This window comes from Ictidomys tridecemlineatus, chromosome X (genome assembly GCF_052094955.1).
Source record: "Ictidomys tridecemlineatus isolate mIctTri1 chromosome X, mIctTri1.hap1, whole genome shotgun sequence".
NCBI lineage: Eukaryota > Metazoa > Chordata > Mammalia > Rodentia > Sciuridae > Ictidomys > Ictidomys tridecemlineatus.
The window spans coordinates 81,437,874-81,457,286 of NC_135493.1; the positions used below are offsets into that span (position 1 = coordinate 81,437,874).

Below are 19,413 nucleotides of genomic sequence, written 5' to 3' on the forward strand. Positions count from 1 at the left end.
GGAACGCCTGCGCAAACGCACGCGCAAACGCGCTGTCTAACCGACTTCCGAGCGCCAAGCAGTTTGCCCGCTCCTTAGACGCTGGATGTGGCGGATGTATTACAGTTTACTAGGATGTTGCGCATTGTGAGCTGGAACATAAATGGAATCCGAAGTCCCCTGCAAGGGGTGGTGTGCCAGGAAACCAGCAACAGTACCTCCATGGCCATGAGACGCATTTTGGATGAACTGGATGCTGATATTGTCTGTCTCCAGGAGACCAAAGTGACTAGTGAGCACTCAATAATCCAAAATCCTTACCATATTCTTATTTTCTCGCTAACTTTTGTCCTCTGTTCTATCTCATTTCACTCTCCCACTTCCTCGTACTTAAGAGTCCTTTAAACCCAGTCAGAATCTTTTTCTCTTCTAACCACCATTGTCTATCCCAGCTAGATCCCCTAATTCCCACTCCCATCTCCTGTCCTCTATGGGACTTTAATTGCCTCGCCTGTGAAATCCCCAAATCCACTCAGATTCCCACTAATTCTACTGCCCCAACTCGGCCTTTTGAATTCCCCCTCCTATGCATTGTCCATCTCTAACCCCCAAGGCCCCTCAGTTCTCTGTCCCTCTCTAATTCCCACCCCATCTTTGCCTCTTGTTCATACTTTATAATTTTTGCCACCACAGACCTCCAGTTCCCTTTATTTATGCCAACCCTCATCTCCACCTCATTTCCCACCCCAAGTTTAGACCTAATTTCCTTTCCCCCACTCCCTCAGGATCCCTAATTTCTTCTCTCATCATCACCATTTCAGATCTGCTATTTTCCTATCTTCCTACACCCCAGTTCAGATTCCCATTTTCCTTTTCCATGTTCCCATTTCCCACTCCTAGCTCCTTTCCATCATTTAGACCCCTAGGCTTAGTTTTTTTTTTTTTTTTCTTTTTTTTTTTTTTATTGGTTGTTCAAAACATTACAGAGCTCAAGACATATCATCTTTCATACATTCGACTCAATTGGGTTTTGAACTCCCCAGATACATAATACAGACTCACTTCTGTTACATACTCACATTTTTACATAATGGCATATTAGTGACTGTTGTATTCTGCTACCTTTCCTATCCCCTACTATCCCCCCTCCCCTCCCCTCCCCTCCCAACATCCCTCTCTACCTCCTCTGCTGTTGTTCAATTCTCTCCCCTTTTTTTCTAGGCTTAGTTTTGATTCACTCCCCACTCACTAATTCTCCACCTTCCACTTCATGGGCTGTCCTCACTTCCCTACCTTATTATATTGATATAATTCCCTCTCTGACTCTTCTACCTTTCTAGATTCTTTGATCATAGATACTTCATTTTTCCTTCAAACGCTGGTTCTGATGTGTGCCAATACTATTAGCCTACAACTGTAATTTCAGGCCTTTTTGTGTTCTGGGTCCTAGTTTTACCTTTGACTTAATGTTATACTTTTTTTCAGGGGATGTGCTGACAGAGCCCCTGGCTATCGTTGAGGGCTATAACTCCTATTTCAGCTTCAGCCGCAGCCGAAGTGGCTATTCTGGTAAATTGGGTTTGGGGGAATTTTAAATTAGTGTTAGGCAGGTAAGAAGAAAGGGTTTCTAATATTGTTGAGAAAGTAATAAGAAATTTAGATTTTTAGTCCAAAGAGCTAAAGCCCCATAAAATTTAAGTTACATGAAGTGTATTTTTATGTATATAATTATCTTGTTGTACAATAAGTACAATTGTGTGGTGGTTATTTTTGTGAGCTCTGGATCCTGACTGCCTGGGTTCAAATTATGGTTCACTCCCTGTGTACCCTCTGGAAAGACTTATCTCTTTGTGCCTCAGAATTCTCAACTGGAAAACTAGGATAGGTAATCCATGTGATAATAATAATACATAATAACTTAAGAGCAGTTACCATATGTCCCTGTAAAATAATTAGAACATTAGCTGTTATTATTCTGTAGCTTTTTAGATGAAGGAACTGAGGCTCTGAGGTATTAAAATTGCCCCACATTCTAGGGAACCATCCATGGCTCTTGAGTTGGGACAATTTGTCAGTGCCACATTTTATGAAGAGTAACTTTTGTGGGAACAATTGGAATGAGGCAGGCTGCCCAACAGACTGTTGGTTGCCAGTCCTGTTCAGATATCTTCTTTGTCCCCAGGTGTAGCTACCTTCTGTAAGGATAGCGCTACCCCAGTGGCTGCTGAAGAAGGCCTGAGTGGCTTATTTGCCACCCAGAATCCAGACGTGGGTTGTTACGGAAACACAGATGAGTTCACACAAGAGGAGCTCAGAGCTCTGGATAGTGAGGGCCGGGCCCTCCTTACACAGCACAAGATCCGGTAATAGCCCATATCCCCCTGCCACTGAGCATTGCTGGTTCTAGTCTTTATGTGGAGAGCTCACTTTATAAACATGCATTCATTATAGAAAAGTTCCCAAACTTGCCTTTTCTGGACGCTAGTTGTGACTGGGCTGCTCACTATGTGACCCTGGCAAATTATGTACCATTATGAGCCTTGAGTTCTCACAATGGGGGACTGGCCTGGAAATCCAGCCCTTTTACTACTACAGGCACCCCCAAAACAACATAGCCAATACCAAACCCACGTTGCTCGCTTTCTGGGTATCCTGTTTTAATGAATGATAGCATCGTCACCTGGTTTACTTGGTTGGCATCCTACATGCCCCTTTCCTTGACTCACCTGTAGTCAGTCCCCAAGTCCTCTGAGTTCAGTGTTTTTCTAATCCTTTTCTTCTATCCTGTGGATAACCATTAAGTAGAAGCCATGTGGTGTGGTGGGGGAAGCCTTGAAACTGACCCTATTTGAGGTTTTCTCTTCTCCCCAGCACTTGGAAAGGAAAAGAGAGGACATTGACCCTTATCAACGTGTACTGCCCCCACGCAGACCCTGGGAAGCCTGAGCGGCTGACCTTTAAGATGCGCTTCTATCGTTTGCTGCAGATCCGAGCAGAAGCCCTCTTGGCAGCTGGCAGGTACTGGAAATCTGGGCAGCAAGGCTTCTTTGAGTTTGTCCTGGGTGCCCAACCTTTTGTCATGCTCCATTGGAAGGTATATACAGTCTTTCTGTTCCTTCAAAGCCTAGTTGCAGACATCACTATGCCCACCTGAATAAGCTTTGCTCTCTTAAGAGCTGTGTGTACAAGGTAAAGCGACACAAACACGAGCTTTGTATTTTTTTAAAAAAAATTATTTTGTAGTTGTTGATGGACCTTTATTGTATTTATTTATTTATATGTGGTGCTGAGAATCGAACCCAGTGCCTCACACATCAAGGCAAGTGCTCTCCCATTGAGCCACAACCCCAGCCCATGAGTTTTATATTTTGAACACATATCCTTGCTTCTCCTATGAATACCAAGGCTATCCCTACCTCTCCCCATTTGTCAAATGAGTGTATGAAAGCCCGCTTCACAGAATAGTTTTAAGGATGAAATGAGATGAGGGTGGTAATAGTGCCTGGAAGCAGATGAAAGTCTTGTTCCTGGGAAGGACAGGAAAGTGAGGGTGGGTTAGTGTAATCAAGGGGTGCTTCCTAGAGGAAGTGTTACCTGAGTTGAGTTTTGAAGTACAACAAAGATGGCATTAGGTAGACATGATTGAGGTGCTCATGTCAAACAGCACTGTCACCTTTGGAGCACAGAATTTGGTTGATCAGCTGTAGAGGAATTCAGGTTGTGGCATGGTGGCAGAGGTAGATAGCTGCAACGCAAGTAGCTGTTGGCTAGTCTCAGTGTGGAAGGTGGCCCATCTGAGCCCTTAGGCTTAGGAAAAAAAATATGGTTCAGGACAACTGCTCCCCTTTCTTGAATGCCTACTTGACAACCCCACCTTGTGTTTTTCAGCCATGTGATCATTTTGGGTGACCTGAATACAGCCCACCGCCGCATTGACCACTGTGATGCAGTCAACCTGGTAAGAGTCCCTCTAGTCTCTGGCCCTCTTCCCGACTGTGATTCTATTCACTCAGCCAGCCAATGCTGAGTTCTTGGCCCTAGGGGCAGCTTCTTTTGTGAAATACTCTTCTTCTGTGTTTTTAATTGGCACTTAATTATACACATTTATGTGATATGCTCATACATATATACAAAATATAATGACCAAATCAGGATTATTAGCATATCTACCGCCACAAATTTTTGTTTCTTTGTGTTGGGACCATTCAAATCCTTTCTACTACCTAGTTTTAAATACATAATAAATAGTTGCTAACTATAGTCACTCCACTATACTACAGAACCCTAGAATATTATCCTTCTATCAAACTGTATGTTTATTAAGTAGCCCTTTGCTATCCCTTTCTCCCCTTCCCTTTTCAGACTCTGGCAACCAGTTGATTATGAGATCAACATTTTTAGCTTCCACATGAATGATATCATTTGTCTCTCTGTGCTTGGCTTATCTTTATGATGTCTTTCAGTTCCATCCCATTTGCTGCAAATGATAGAATTTCACTCTTTTATGGCTAAATAGTATTCCATTTTATATGTATAGTATGGTTTCTTTCTTTTTTTATACTGGAGATTGACTGAGCTATATCCCCAGCCCAATTTTTATTTAGAAACAGGTTCTCACTAATTTGCTGAGGCTGGCTTTGAACTTGCAATCTTCCTGCCTCAGCCTCCTGAGTTGCTGGGATTATAGGTGTGTACCACAATGCCTGGCACTGTGTTTTTTTAAAAAAATTTATCCATCAATAGACACCTAGATTGATTTCATTTCTTGGCTATCATGAATAATGCTTCAATGAACTTGGGAGTACAGATGTGTCTTTGACATACTGATTTAATTTCCTTTGGATGTATACCTAGAAGTAGGAGTCATGGCTGTTTGGTTTTAAACTTTTTTAAAAAATATTTTTATTGCAGATGGACACAATATCTTTATTTTTTATTTGTTTATTTTTATGTGGTGCTGAGGTTCGAACCCAGGGTCTCACTCGTGTGAGGCAAGTGCTCTACCACTGAACTATAACCCCAGCCCCTGATTTTAAACTTTTTGAGGGAACTCCATACTGTTTTCCACAGTGGCTGTACTAATGTACATTGGTACCAACAGTGTATGAGACTTTGTCTTTCTCTTCATTCTCACCAGCATCTATTATTTTTTGTCCTTTTGATCATAGCCATTCTAACTGGAGTAAGATGGTATCTCATTGTGGTTTTGATTCACATTTCCCTGATACTTAGTGATAGTGATTATTTTCCATATACTTATTGACCATTTGTATGTCCTCTTTTGAGAAATGTTTGTTCAGGTCATTTGCCAATTTTTGAATCAGATTTTTTGTTTGTATTTTGTTGTCGAGTTTTTGAAATTCCTTATACATTCTAGATATTAATCTCTTGTTAGTTGAATAGTGTGCAATTATTTCTTCCCATTTTGGAGGTTGTCTCTTTATTCTCTTTATTCTGTTTATTGTTTCATTTCCTGGGTAGAAGCTTTTTGTTTGATATAGTCCTGTTGAAATCTGATTCTAAAAGTACTGAGGATTGTTCCTTCATTTGACAGACATTACTGACCCTGCCCTTGTTTGGTCCTGTACTATGTGCTGGGAACTTAGTTGTGAGTCATATCCAGCTCTTGGCTTCTCAGTGTTTTGATGGGCTGTAGACAAGTGGCCAGCCAATTTGTGGAGTGATATTCTCAAGGCTCAGGCAGAGATGGCAGCTCAGGAGGCTAGGGGAACCCAGAGATGGGATTCCTGGGTGAGCTTGGACATTAGGACAGGCTGCTATAAGTAGCTGGATCTTAACAGATAAGAATGGAGTTTTGGGATAAGGAGAGAAAACCATTCCAATGTGGGCAAAGGTTTCAAATTGAGAAGGTGCTTGGTGTACATGGAGACCTGCAAGTCCTATTCTTGTGAGAGTTTATGTGAAGTGAGGTGCAATTGGGACCACCTTTTTAGGGCCTTGACTCTCCCATTGTCTTCATATCATTTTCCTAATGCATTGTCTTTCCTCCTTATGAACCTTCAATACTAGTTATCTATCTCTGTAATGCAGAGAAAACATTAAGAACAGGCATTCAGGCACCTTCTGATCTGTGCCCTATCTTCATTTCCATACTCAGTTTCCATTCACACTTTGTCTACTCCAGACAGATGTCTCTTTCCTTTGCAAAAACTGTTATCATTCTGGCTTTTCTTACTATGCCCCAAATTGGTGGTCATACCTTCCCTTCTAGCTTTTTTCTTACATGACCCTCTCATTTCTAATTCTAGGCCAGTGGTTCATAATCCCTGGATGCATAGTTGGACAAAAATATCAGTTCATTAACAGCACTCTAGAACAATGAAATCAGAATTTCTTAGGTGTGGGCCCAGATAGTGGTATGCTTTAAAAGCCCCTGGGGTGACTTTATTATGCTGCCAGGCTTGAGAACGACTGCCCCAGAATGTATAAGCCACTTCTTGTCTTGGCCTTCTTCACGTACAGTGTTTCTTTGTTGGACAAACTGCCTGTTTTTCTTGTGTTCTCACACCATAACAATCAGCACAGAAGATTTCAGTAACCTTAAAACATATGGGAGTGGGGGAAAGAGTGTGGGGATTTTTCCCTACCAGTAAGCAAGGAAGCATTTCTGCAACAGTGGGCACCAGGTGGGTGTACTCTATTCCAGTTCAATTCCAGTACTGTCTACCTGGAGATAGTCTCAAATCCTACATGTTGAGGGAGAGTCCACAAGACTGCCCTGCTTCAGAACCAGTCATAGGTCTGGGCCTCCAGAACTCCTGACTAACTGGCTATAAATTGAAATTCTCCCAACACCCTCCTCAAATTCCATTAATTTGCTAGAGCAGCTCATAGATCTCAGGCAAACACTATATTTACATTTACTGGTTTACTATAAAAGATATTTTAAAGCTTACAAATCAGCAGTAAGATGATGAAATATATGGGGTGTGTTTTGGAAGAGTCCCAGGAACTTCCATTCTTGTGGACTTAATAGTATGCCATTCTCTTAGCATGTGGATAAGTTCCTATTCACCTGCAAGCTTCCACATGTCCAACTGTCTAGAAACTTTCTGAACCCTGTCCTTTTGGGGTTTTATGAAGACTTCATTGCATAGGCATGATTGCTAAACATAGGGTAGGGAAACTCAACAAAGCCTTGACATTCAGATTCTTAGCATTCCTTCCTTTCTGGTTCAGGCAGGACCCCTCTGGCATGAGGGTCTTATGGCTATTATTATACAAAGACAGGTCACAGAATTCCTTAATGGCTAGCTGAAGGCTGAGAAGATCAGTTTCTATGACCTACCTTGGGGAAGAGAAATTCTACTTTCGGTTGACATCTTTAGAAGTGAGTTAATGAACCAGGACCCAGAGGTGAAAACCAAAATATATGTATCATGATATCACAGAGGTCATCAGTGCTGGTGCAGTTACTCATCCCTGTACTTGGCTCAGAAAGGGGCTCTAGGAAAATCTCTTATTAGTTTGCAGGAGAGAAACACAAACGTGGATATGGCTCTCAGCTGGGAAAATGAGCAGAACTGAGAGAATGGTGGTGGTGGTGGTATGGTAGGTACAGGGGTAAACATTACAGAGTACAAGGCTTCAGTTCCTCCCTGCTTTGTTTTTCAACAGTAATTTACTTAGTCAGTTCTTTCAACTTCCTGTGATAGTATTGTATACCTTTATGCCTTCTCAACTTATTTCAAGGCTATCCTAGATGTTTCTAGTGCACTTCCTTCTTTCTTTCTTCCAAGAAAAGAGAACTACCAGCTCAGACGACAAAGGCAGTATTCAAAATGGCAGAACATGTCTGCTTTCCAGCAGAATGGTTCTTCTAATCTTCTTGTCTCTAAATGGCACTATTATCCTATTGGGAACTATGCTCTTACTGTCCTTCTTTACCTTCTTTCCTACATTCAGTTGGTGAGTGAGTACTATTGATTCTACCTCCAAATCATCTCAATTTATTTTTTCTGCCTCCTTTAGCACCACCCTGGTCCAAGTGACCATTATCTCTAGCTTGCATGGACTATGGTGGCTGTCTTCTACTGGTGTTCCCCATCTGATCTTCCCTTCACAGGCCCATCATAGAGGCTGCTCTCAGAACTTGGAGCCCTCTCTGCCTAGGTTATTTCCACTTGGTCTTCACATCTCAGCTCCAGGTCATTTACCAAAAGGAAGCCTCCTTCAACCCCAGGACTAGGTCTACTTTTGTCCTAGCTTCATGCCTGAGACAAAATAGGTATTCTGTGAACATTGTTGTATTGTATGTGTGAGTGGGTAGATTAGATAGATGAATGGATGGATCAGGGATCAGAGCCAAAGGAAGTAGTCAGACATGGATCTCTAGGGACTCTGACTTCAGGAGGAAGGGATGGTCAGTGAGAGTTTTGACCCACACAAGATAAACCAAATAGTGCCAGAGGGTTTAAAGGAAAAGCCAACATTCTTTAACTCCTAATCTCTGCCCCACTACTCCCTAGAGGCAACTATTTTTCCTGTTTTCCATTCTTTCAAAAAGCATTTCTGGGAATTGTTTAGATTAAGAAAACAACAGACTTTCAGATTTGACATTTATGGACCAGTGCAAGGTAAGTGTACCATGGTATGGAGGGAAATCAGAAAATTAGAAAACAAATCCCAACTCTACCAGTTCTCAAGTGTGTGATCTTGAGCAGTAGTCTTTTTTTGGAACAACCATATTTTCCATTTCTGGGTATCTAGGAATGCTTTGAAGAGGACCCAGGACGCAAATGGATGGACGGCTTACTCAGTAACCTGGGGTGCCAGGCTGGATCCCATGGAGGGCCCTTCATTGATAGCTACCGCTATTTCCAACCAAAGCAGGAGAGGGCCTTCACCTGCTGGTCCGTGGTTAGTGGTGCCCGACATCTCAACTATGGTTCTAGGCTTGACTATGTGCTGGGGGATAGGACCCTGGTAATAGATACCTTCCAGAACTCCTTCCTGCTACCTGAGGTGATGGGCTCTGACCACTGCCCTGTGGGTGCCACCTTGAATGTGTCCTCTGTGCCTGCAAAACAGTGCCCTCCTCTGTGCACCCGCTTTCTCCCTGAGTTTGCAGGTACCCAGCTCAAGATTCTCCGCTTCCTAGTTCCTCGTGAACAAGAACCTGTGTTGGAAAAGTCAGCGCTGCGGCTCAGCAATCAAACACAGGTACCGAAGCAGCAAAACAAAGTCCGTGTGCGCTCAACCAGGCCTCGGCCAAGTCAGGCTAATTCCAGAAGAGGCCAGACAAACCTGATGAACTACTTCCAGCCCTCCTCCAGCCATTCCAAAACTTCTCCTGAATTGGAGCTGCTTAGCTTGCCTCTGGTGAACAACCTCACAACCCCAAAGACACTAGAAGAGGAGGTGATAGCCAGAGAGGTAGAAGGGCAGGCCAAGCACTCAGAGAGTAAAGAAGAAAAGGAGTTACGGACCTCATTCTGGAAGTCTGTGCTTGGGGGACCTTCACCCATGCCCCTCTGCAGTGGCCACAGGGAACCATGTGTGATGCGAACTGTAAAAAAGCCAGGACCCAACCTGGGCCGCCACTTTTACATGTGTGCCAGGCCCCGGGGTCCTCCCAGTGACCCTTCCTCCCGCTGCAACTTCTTTCTCTGGAGCAAGCCCAGCTGAACCCATGGAGACCTAGGGATATCTGGCATGATCACCCATTCTATGCTGCCTTCTTCTCTAAGGCCTCCTTGCTTCCCTTCCTTCTCTTCTTTTTTTTTGGGGGGGGGGGTGTTCCAGGGATTGAACTCAGGAGCACTCAACTACTGAGCCACATCCCCAGCCCTATTTTGTATTTTATTTAAAGACAGGGTCTCACTGATTGCTTAGTACCTCACTTTTGGTGAGCCTAGCTTTGAATTTGTGATTCTCCTGCCTCAGCCTCCTGAGCCACTGGGATTACAGGCATGCACCATCATGCCAGGCCTCCTCTTTCTTCTTTGTCTTCCTTCTCATTCTTTTCCTCCCCCAAGGTGTCCCTCCCTCTACCTCAACTTCCTCTTCCTCCTCCAAGATCTCTCTCTCTCTGTCTGCCTGCCTACATCCTTGTTTGTGAGCTTCTTGTGCCTTAGTGCTATGACCCAGTCCCTCACCCCACTTCCTACCTTCCTGTCAGAAGTTCATGAGAACCAGCTGCCCTAGGAAGTTGTGATTTAAAAACCTCTTCTTGCAGGGAAATATGTTCAAAATAAAGTCTGTTTTTTAAAAAATTCAGTGTACTACATTGAAAATTTTGGATGTGCTTAGAAAGTTGAGTTAAAGAAGCCATCTCAGAACTGGGTTTGCCAAATGCTTGTAGCCTAATACAATGGAAGTGGGGAGGAAGGAGAGCAGTGCTGGGCTGTAGTGGTTCCCTGCACTGCTGAATGCAGTTCTGGGGAACTATTCTTTTATTCTAGGCAGTTTAGTGAGGATCTACCATCTCTTAGCTTTATAGTGTACATGGGCCCCAGATTTCAGGCCTACAAGTGAAGAGTCAATCCCTGGATTTTTGCTGAAACCATTGGAAAAACCATTTTATATGAGGCATTTCTTTCCTCTTTCCACATCTGGGTTTCCTTGTCAGTAAAGTGGGGTGGTCAGAATAACAAGTGATATTTGGTTTCATTTTGGGTCTGGCACTTGTCCAGGGTTTTCCAGAATAGTGTATTTGTCTGCTGTCTGTCCAACAGAGGGTGAAAATGCTGCAATTTGCTCTTTATTTTCAGATTCAAGTAAGCTAGAGGCATATAACAAAGCAGAGGTCAAGAGGAGGTCTCACCCCAAATGAAGTACAGGTGGCATGGGCATCCAATGGAACTGGCTTCTTAAGCATAGGTGGTGACATATTGGGGCCCCATGTTCCCGAAATAGGAACGTTCCCATTCACTCATGAGCTCAAAGTGCACAGGACGGTGACAGAAGTTGCAGGCAGCCACAGACACATCCTGGAGGGGCAGCCCCACTTCAGTCCAGGCTACCATCAGCTTCTCTGAAGGTGATAAAGAGGGGAAGGAAAGAATTAGTTAGACTTGGTCTTCCAAATCCTGTGTCAGTACAGATACACCATGATATTGATCCCCTCAGCCTTTTGAGGTTCTTCAGGGATAGAAGTAGCTTAATCTGTTTGCTCCAGTGTGAGCTGTGATGTTACCATTTGGGTGCTAGGCTGTATAAATAGAAGACTTGGAAAGCACTCCTTTGATACAATTTGAAATCATTCTGTCTTGGCCTGGACCACTCCATAAGTGCAGGATATGTGTAGACTGAGAAGTGGATCTATTTGTTTTGGAAAATCTAGTGTGGTGAACAGGATGACAGAGTAACCCACATTATGTCATCAGTCAAGGGAGGCTGGGGCACAGTGTATGGGGCATTACTAGGAGCAATGGGAACCTAGAGAAGGAAATCTGACCTAGCTATCAGAAGTATCTTAGGGTGTACCAGGGCTTTGTCCTTAACCTTTATTATGCTCAAACCTTTGATAATCTTGTCTAGTCTCAGCTATAAACACCAACTCTGTGTGGATGATTCTGAAATTTTCCTGTCCAGCCCAGAACTCTTTCTTGTTTTCTAGACTTGTGTATCCAGTAGGAGTAGTATTCTGCATCTCCATATGGACATCAAACAGGTATATCTGACTTCATATGGGTACAACTGAGCTACTAATGATCCTACTTTCCAACAAACCAGTTCTGCTTTCAGCCTTTCTCATCTCAATTGATGGCAATTCCTGTTGCTCAGTCCAAAAATTTCAGAGTGATCCTTTATTTTTTTTCTCTCATCCCACATTCACTCTGCCAGCAAATATCATTGGTTCTACCTTCAAAATCCAACCACTTATCATCACCTCCATTGCTATTATCAAGTTTGAACTACCATCATGTCTAACATGGGATATTACAGTAACCCCTTACTGGTCTCCCTGCTTTCACTCTTTCTCCTTTCTGTGTATTCTCAACATAGAAGTCGGAGCAATTCTGTTAAAATTTTGAGTCAAGCCAGGCACAATGGTGCAGGTCTGCAATCCTAGCAGCTTAGAAGACTTTGGCAGAACGATCACAAGTTCAAAGCCACACTAAGCAAATTAGCAAGACCCTGTATCAAAAAATATTTTTTTTAAAAAAGGGATAGGGATGTGGTTCAGTGGTTAAGCACCCCTGAGATCAATCCCTGGTACCTAATAACAACAACAACAACAACAATAATAATGATGGTGATGATATTTGAGTCAGATATGTCTATCCTCTGCTCAGATCCTTCCAAAAGATCTTGGAGTAAAAATTGCAATCCTTCCAATGCCCTACAGTACCCTGCACAATCTGGCCTCTTGTTGCCTCTATATGCTCAGTATTTTTCCTACTTGCTTACAACACAACATCCCCAATCATCTTATTATTGTTCCTGAAATAGAAAAAGAATACTCCTCTATTAGGGTCTTCCCTGCCTTATGCCCTTCTCTCTGCCTGGGATACCCTTCCCTTATATATCTGCCCAGTTAACTACTTTACCTTCTTCAAGTCTTTGCTCAAGTGTTACCTCAGTGGCCTCTGTACTTTCCACTCTAATACCTTTTTCTAATGTTTTCTTTTTCCCAAAGTAGGCCTTACCCCCATACTTCCATACTTCTGCTTTATATTTTTCTCATAGTGCTAAGAACTAACATACCATTTAATTTGCTTATTTCTAAAAATGTTTTAACTATCCTCTTCTACTAGAATATAAACTCCAGGAGGGTAAAGATTTTGTGTTGGTTTGTTTACTGGTGGATCCCCGACACTTAGAACAGTGTTGGCCTACAATAAGTACTTGATAAATATTAGTTGAAAGAATAAATGAAAGGATGCCTGAGTTAAAACTAGAAAGTGAAAGGATGTAATACAGAAGAAGGGGTGAAGAAGGGCATTCCAATCAGAAGAGGCATTAACAAAGTCTCAGAGGTAAGAGAACAACAAAATGAGGGGACCAAAAGTGATTTGGAATAGCCAGAGGAAAATGCATGTAGGGAAGAAGAGAGAGCATAAATATCACTATGTGAATGGCATTGCATATCATTCCAAGGAGCTTCAACTCTTCTATAGACCAGGGGTCTACAAACTTTGGACTCAACATACCTAATCAGTACAGATGATTAAGCATGTATCTCCAATCTTTGTATATTTATTTGTGAGATATATATTATTGTGAGCCTGCATATTGAAATCAGTAAGGGTAAAGCTTAATTTTCTATTTTTTAAAATTAGTTGTAGTTGAACACAATGTCTTTATTTTATTTATTTTTATTTAGTGCTGAGGCTCGAACCCAGCTCCTCGCATGTGCTAGGTGAGCGCTCTACCACTGAGCCACAACCCCAGTCCCTTAATTTCCTATTTTTAAGATAAGAATAATCATAAAAATGTTGTATTCCATTCCCTTGCCCTGTATATCTTCTTGAATATCTTACTGTAGAGGCCACTGCTCCAGAGTCTACATAATAGGGAAAAAGATGTTTAAGCAAGGGAGCAATATTGTCCGATTTTTAGAAAAATCCCTATAGTGGTCAGTATGGAGAAAGAATTAAAGGGGAACAAGAGAGAAATGGAAATTAAGAAGAAATTATGTTGTAATGGATTAAAGAAGTGGCAGTGGGTAAAGGAAAATGGATTTAAGAGAGATTATAAAGATTTGCAGTTTGAAGATGATTTGCCTGTGAGATTGTGGTATTTGTGGACTCATGGTGGATGTGTCTCATGTACCTTTCCTGCAAAATCCCAGCCTAAGTAAACATTGAGAGACCTGAAAGTTCTAGAATTGATTCACAGACCAATATAGAACACTGAAGAGAAGTTCCGAGAGTCTGCATTATTAGCTTAGAGAGACAGTAGACCCAGTGGTTATGACCATGAAGATAGAAACAGCCCCCCCCACAAATCCCAACATACTACTTACATGACTTTAGACTAGTAACTATATTTTTGTCTCAATTTCCACATAGACACAATGAAAATGAATAGAAATGGAAACTCTCTACCTCATGAAGGTTTTGTGAGAATTAAATGGGTTAATACATGTAAAGTGTTTGGAACAGTGCTTGTCACATGGTAAGTACTTAATAAAAGCCAGAATTATTTAATATTTTTGAGCGAATGAGTAACAGTACCTATATATCTTGTTTTCCTTCAACTCTTACAGATTTCCAGCGTTCCAGACCGTGACTGTTATCAGTCAGGCTCTCTGCTTTCCTATCTCTAAGTTATTTCTCCTGGAATTCCCTTATTCTCGAATATCCTGCATCATATCTGCATGTACTTCAATATGGACCACAAAGACTTCCTCCCCCACAAAGCCTTTCCAGTGTCATCCTTCCCACCTTCTCTAGCCATAAATGAACTCTCCATCCAGCTCCCGGAACACTAGAACTCACCACACTGAACAAGTACTCTCTTTGTCTGACTCCTCTTCTAGACCAGCAACTGTCTACATATCTTTTATCCTGAAGACCTGGAATGAACATGTGCTTTATGCCAGGCCCTGTGTTAAAAACTATCCCCAACAGAAGTCCAGTAAACTTTAAGTGAATTGACTAAATTGGCATCTTTTTGCCATAATGACTCAGCTCTCTAAGCCTCCCAGTCAAGTCCTTGTCTTGTGCTGTTGTTATAGACCCATAGATTGACTCTTCCCCAACTCTATTCCTACTACCCACATTCCAGTAATACCTGCTAATTGTTTTTGATATATCTCAAGATACTTCTCACCTTCCTGCCTTTCTTTGTGCTCTTTCATCTTTAGGAACACCTCCCTCTTCTACACCTTTTTTATTTCTCTTGGCCCAATATCACTTTTACCTTGTAAGATCCAGTTCAGATGTCATCTCCATTAGGAGGCCTGTTTTGAAATCCCTGGCAGGATCAGGCCCTTCCTATAAGCTCCTATAGTTCCCCCACACACTGTCTTTTGTTAAGCATTGATCACCCCTTAATGTCGTGTATGCCATCATGTCCCCAACTGAGCTAGAGCACTATTAGTCTATAGGCTATTTCTCATTCATTTGGGACCCAAGTATAGGGCTTGGCACATGGTAAATGTTAGAGAAATTTTTATAATATATGAAATCTGGCCTCTTCAGATCTTGGGGCTGAGATGTGTATAGTTGTTGTAAAAAACCATATTGAGGACTTACCCACAAAATCTTCCATCATCTGAGGACTGTGGTGGGGGGAGGGGGCCAAGCGCAACAGCTCCTCACCCCGGGGAACAGTCGGATAGTTGATGGCTTGCACATAGATGCCATGCTTGGAGAGCAAGAGATCACAGATCTTGCTGTTGAGAGCTGCATCACCCACCTGGGCCCAAGAGAAAGAACTTTCAGTACCTGCTACCCTGGACCCACCATCATGAGTTCCATTGAGCAAGTGAAGGTAATCAGATCAAGGAACAGCACTTTGGGGACTTTGTTTTCATAAAGGATTTCTTAAGTGGCAGCTCCAGAATTTCTATCAAGGAGATGCTCAACAATTGAAATTGAAGGAGGGGTGGAAGTGAGGCCTTGTCTTGAAGCTGTTTGCAAAGCAACTACATTGGTTAACTTGGAGTAGTTCCCAGTGAGAAGACAAACCTACCAAATTCACTTCTGAGATGCTTTAAAAACAACAACAACAACAAAAAGTATTTTGAAAAGCAGTCTTTCAAGAGAATATTGGGTTATCCTACGGCAGTTACTACAGTTGGATCTCAACCCATAGGTTCTACATCAGGGATTCAACCAACTCAGATCAAAAACATATATTTTTAAAAAAATTGGGTACATCATGAACATGTACAGAATTTTTCTTGCTATTCCCCAAACAATATAGTTTAATAACTATATAGCATTTACATTGTGTTAGATATTATAAGTAATCTAGTGATGACTTAAAGCATATGGGAGTATTGCAGAGATTATATGCAAATACTGTGCCATTTTATATAAGGAACTTGAACAATCAGATTTTTGGTATTGATGGATGGTTCTGGAACCAATCCCCATGGGTATTGAGAGATGACTATACTTTTCATCTACAAAATTGTCACAACTAAGTATCCTTTCTTCACCTTGACTTACTGACTCACACAAATATATGTCATTTAAAAAACAAGTAGCAATTCACTATTAAAGGCTGTAAACATGCAAACATAGTTGGGGATACAAAATAGCACCTAGTTATGTGGCTTTGGATTTTACTTTCCTGACCTCAATTCTCAGTAATTAACACATTTTTACTTTACATTCACACACACACACACACACACACACACACACACATACACGTATAAAACAACAAATTCCTCACAAACTGATACCTTTTACTATGGTGTGCTCCTACATTTCCTATTCTATATTTTTCTAATTTTTTAATGAAAGTTAATAATCCACCAAGCTGATTATGTAACACACTATTGCTCTTAATGAACTATTTGAAAAACACTGAGTTATAGGCTCTAAGTACTCAATATTGTGAGGCTCAGGACAGTCTAATAATCATGAGGTAATAGGTGATGCACAAAAAAGATTTGTTAATCCAGAATGGCTGATAAGTTTTCAAAAGGGGGAAAAACCTGGAAATAAGGAGGATGTTCACAGGAAAACAGAGCAGAAGACAAGAGCTGGTGTGGGTTTGCTTAGGGTGAGAAGGCTTTCAGAAGAGATAGGTGGGGAGGGCAGTGGAGAGGGTGGGGCTCTCACCCGGATGGGAATGATGTGGCTGGGGCAGGGGATGACTGGAAGGCCCCTGTCCATTAGTAGCTGGCGCATGTGCTTGACATTCCGCTGGTGGGCCCTCCTCAGGGCTTGGCCCTCCTCTCCCTTGAGCAGACGCACAGATTCTAGAGCCCCAGAGAGCACCATGGGGGGCAGTGAAGTGGTGAAGATGAAGCCTGCTGCGTAAGAGCGTACCATGTCCACCAAGTCACGAGTGCTGGCGATATAGCCACCCACACAGCCAAAGGCCTTGCCTGGAGACAGGTAGGAGAAAGATTCACACCCTGTAATCAGTAAACATTCGCTAGAAGAAGAGGATCATTCCCCAGGCAACACAAGGAAATAAACCAGAAGCTGGGGCTCTAAATTCCCTTCCCAAGCCTCTGCTCACCTCTTCTGTCCATGACAAGGCAGACAGCTAATAATTCTGTGGCTCTGAGATAGGACTTTCAAGTCATGCCATATGTAATGATTAGATAGGCAGGAGCAGGGTGGGGACATTTAGCTGTTTAGGGCAAGGAGTTGAGCTAAAATGAAGCTTGGGGCTGTATGGGGGGAGGGAAACAGCTCTTCATTTATTTAAGTTGAACCTGGCTATTTGGCCTAGCTTCTGAAGATTTGGGGAGGAAGAAGAAAAGGGGTCTCGTCTCTGGAATTGCACATAAGAAAGGCCCAAGATATTCACTTACCAAGAGTTCCAGAGACTATATCAATCTTGTGCATAATTCCATCACGCTCGCCAATCCCAGCACCCCTGGTCCCATACAGTCCTACAGCATGGACCTCATCCACGAAGGTCAGGGCCCCATACTGGTGGGCCACATCACACAACTCCTCAAGAGGACAGATGGCACCTGGGTAAAGCCAAGGGATATGGGTAAGGGATCATAACCCATCCCAGTTCTATCTCCAGTGGGGAATTCCCCATTCATACCTACTTTGTATTGGAAAAGGGTATTATATAGAGAGAGGAGTGTGTGCACCCACACTTGGGGCTATTCCAAATCACCTGCACCCCACCCACACCCTAACTCTATGTGTGTGTGTGTGTGTGTGTGTGTGTGTGTGTGTGTGTGTGTGTGTGAGTGTGTGTGTGTGGGGGGGGTTCCCAAGCCTGGGATCAAGGCTTGGCTCTCTGTGTTTATTTTTACTCCATTCTGACTGGCTAGCCTTTTGTTTCTACCATTCTTAGCAACTTTTGAATTTTTTCTCCTGTAATTCTGTGTGTTTGTTATTCTGTGTTGGGTTGGCACTAGCCTGTATGATGCCTTTGTTTAAATAAGTTGAAAAAGTCATCTTTTGCTCTAGCTTAATACAATTCTAATTTCATTTGCCACTCAATTTTTTTGTACAGGTATTACTAAGAGTCCTGTCAATATATTTATTCTTCACCAACCCTCTCTGTTTGTCTTTCCAGATTTCTGTCACTATATCCTTTTCTGTGTTCACTCCCATCTTTGTTTCTATGCCTCTAGTTTTCTGACTCTGCCTTTGTTTTCCTCTCTCCTCTTCCCTCCCTCTCTTCCTCTTTCTCTGCCTCATTTCCCTCTCTTCTTACTGGTGGAGTTTCTTTTTGTCTGTCCAGACTTTCTTTCTCAGTATCCTTATATCTCTTTCTGAGTTTGCATTTTGGCATCTTTGTCTTTTCTGTGTCTCTATGGGAGTGTTTTTCTTACTTCTATCAATATAGTTCCCTGAGGGACTCTTTCCTCAAGCTTGGTCATAATCTATCAAATGATAGCAAATTAAAAGTAATATGTATATCCCCTTCCATTGTTCTTACAGACTTACCATTTTTTTCCTATTATTCTAGACATCATCTATGTTGAAAGTTTTTGTAAGGTCTTTGGATGGCTGTGAATCTCTTATATATACTTTGTGGTCACTCTGCATATTATAAGAACCCACAGCTTTTTGCCATTCCCCATTTCTGTACTCCCTGGGAATTACTGATATACAGGGAGTTAGAATACAGAAGAGACTTCTGCAGGTGGAAACGGGCTCCAGACCAGGGTTAAAGTATGTGAGCAATTGATAGGACAACATAAGAGGAGCCATGTATAGGAAGTAGATCCTGAGATAAAGAAGACAATGGGATGGTTCAAATATTTCAGTGGGAGAGATTCTGCTCTAGAATTGAGAGTTTTGGCAGAACTTCCTCCAATACAAAACAACAAAATAAAACAAAACAAAAGCAAAATTCATTTGCAAACGTGAGTAGTATGAATCCCAACATGGTTTCTACTAGAGAATTAATTTGAATAGTCTTAAGTGTTAGAAATACACAAATACAATGATTTTACTTTATTGCTGATTGTAGATATGTGGGAGTGGGCATGATCAGTAAGTTCCTTACATATATTAACTCATTTAATTCTCAAAGCTATTCTATTATTGTTACCTCTATTTTGCAAATAAGGCAACGGAGACACAGAGCACTTAAGAAACTTGCCTAAGTTATAAATTGTTAAACTGGAATTTGAACATGGACAGTTTGGTATCAGAGGCTGCACACATAATTATTACATGATGCTGATGGTATGTAACATTAACTAAATTAGGGAATACTAAGGAAATACTCCTGTCTCATTTGGGGAAGTGACATATTGAAATGAAATAAAAACCTCTTCCCTTAAATAACATCAGAAGGGGATGCCTAAAACATATAACTTCTGCTTAATAGGGCCAGCAACAGAAACTTTGGGGCTTT

General features: G+C 42.0%; 2 protein-coding genes across 5 annotated transcripts in view; one reads left to right on the plus strand and one right to left on the minus strand.

The window, feature by feature from the left end:
* Apex2 (apurinic/apyrimidinic endodeoxyribonuclease 2) lies at nt 1-14,551 on the plus strand. 4 transcript variants are annotated; one of them, XR_013431829.1, is made up of 9 exons: nt 1-271; nt 1,465-1,548; nt 2,162-2,342; nt 2,851-2,997; nt 3,868-3,937; nt 8,710-12,923; nt 13,271-13,306; nt 13,959-14,064; nt 14,156-14,551. XR_013431829.1 is itself a non-coding variant. In XM_005339796.5 (6 exons), exons 1-6 carry the CDS (start codon nt 115-117, stop codon nt 9,625-9,627), a joined length of 1,557 nt encoding a protein of 518 aa, XP_005339853.2. In that variant the 5' UTR covers nt 1-114; the 3' UTR covers nt 9,628-13,980. The 4 variants fall into 4 exon arrangements, 2 of the variants coding, with proteins under 2 accessions (XP_005339853.2, XP_013220398.2); XR_013431828.1 differs by having other exon boundaries at nt 8,710-13,306; XM_005339796.5 differs by lacking the exon at nt 14,156-14,551 and having other exon boundaries at nt 8,710-13,980.
* Nucleotides 10,687-19,413, minus strand: part of Alas2 (5'-aminolevulinate synthase 2) — a 22,798-nt gene continuing 14,071 nt past the window's right edge. Inside the window, exons 8-11 of the mRNA XM_005339799.5 lie at nt 17,393-17,557; nt 16,689-16,957; nt 15,147-15,309; nt 10,687-10,975 (exon numbers count right to left, since the gene is read on the minus strand). Coding sequence (XP_005339856.1) covers nt 10,812-10,975; nt 15,147-15,309; nt 16,689-16,957; nt 17,393-17,557 — 761 coding nt within the window. The 3' untranslated portion in view covers nt 10,687-10,811. The remainder of the gene's footprint in view (nt 10,976-15,146; nt 15,310-16,688; nt 16,958-17,392; nt 17,558-19,413) is intronic.

Bases quoted from the DNA above. Each gene is read 5' to 3' on its own strand.
- Apex2 (XM_005339796.5), top strand. From the start codon at position 115: ATGTTGCGCATTGTGAGCTGGAACATAAATGGAATCCGAAGTCCCCTG. The intron at 2,343-2,850 runs GTAATAGCCCAT...TCTTCTCCCCAG, and splicing joins CTTACACAGCACAAGATCCG to CACTTGGAAAGGAAAAGAGA. The intron at 3,938-8,709 runs GTAAGAGTCCCT...CTGGGTATCTAG, and splicing joins ACTGTGATGCAGTCAACCTG to GAATGCTTTGAAGAGGACCC.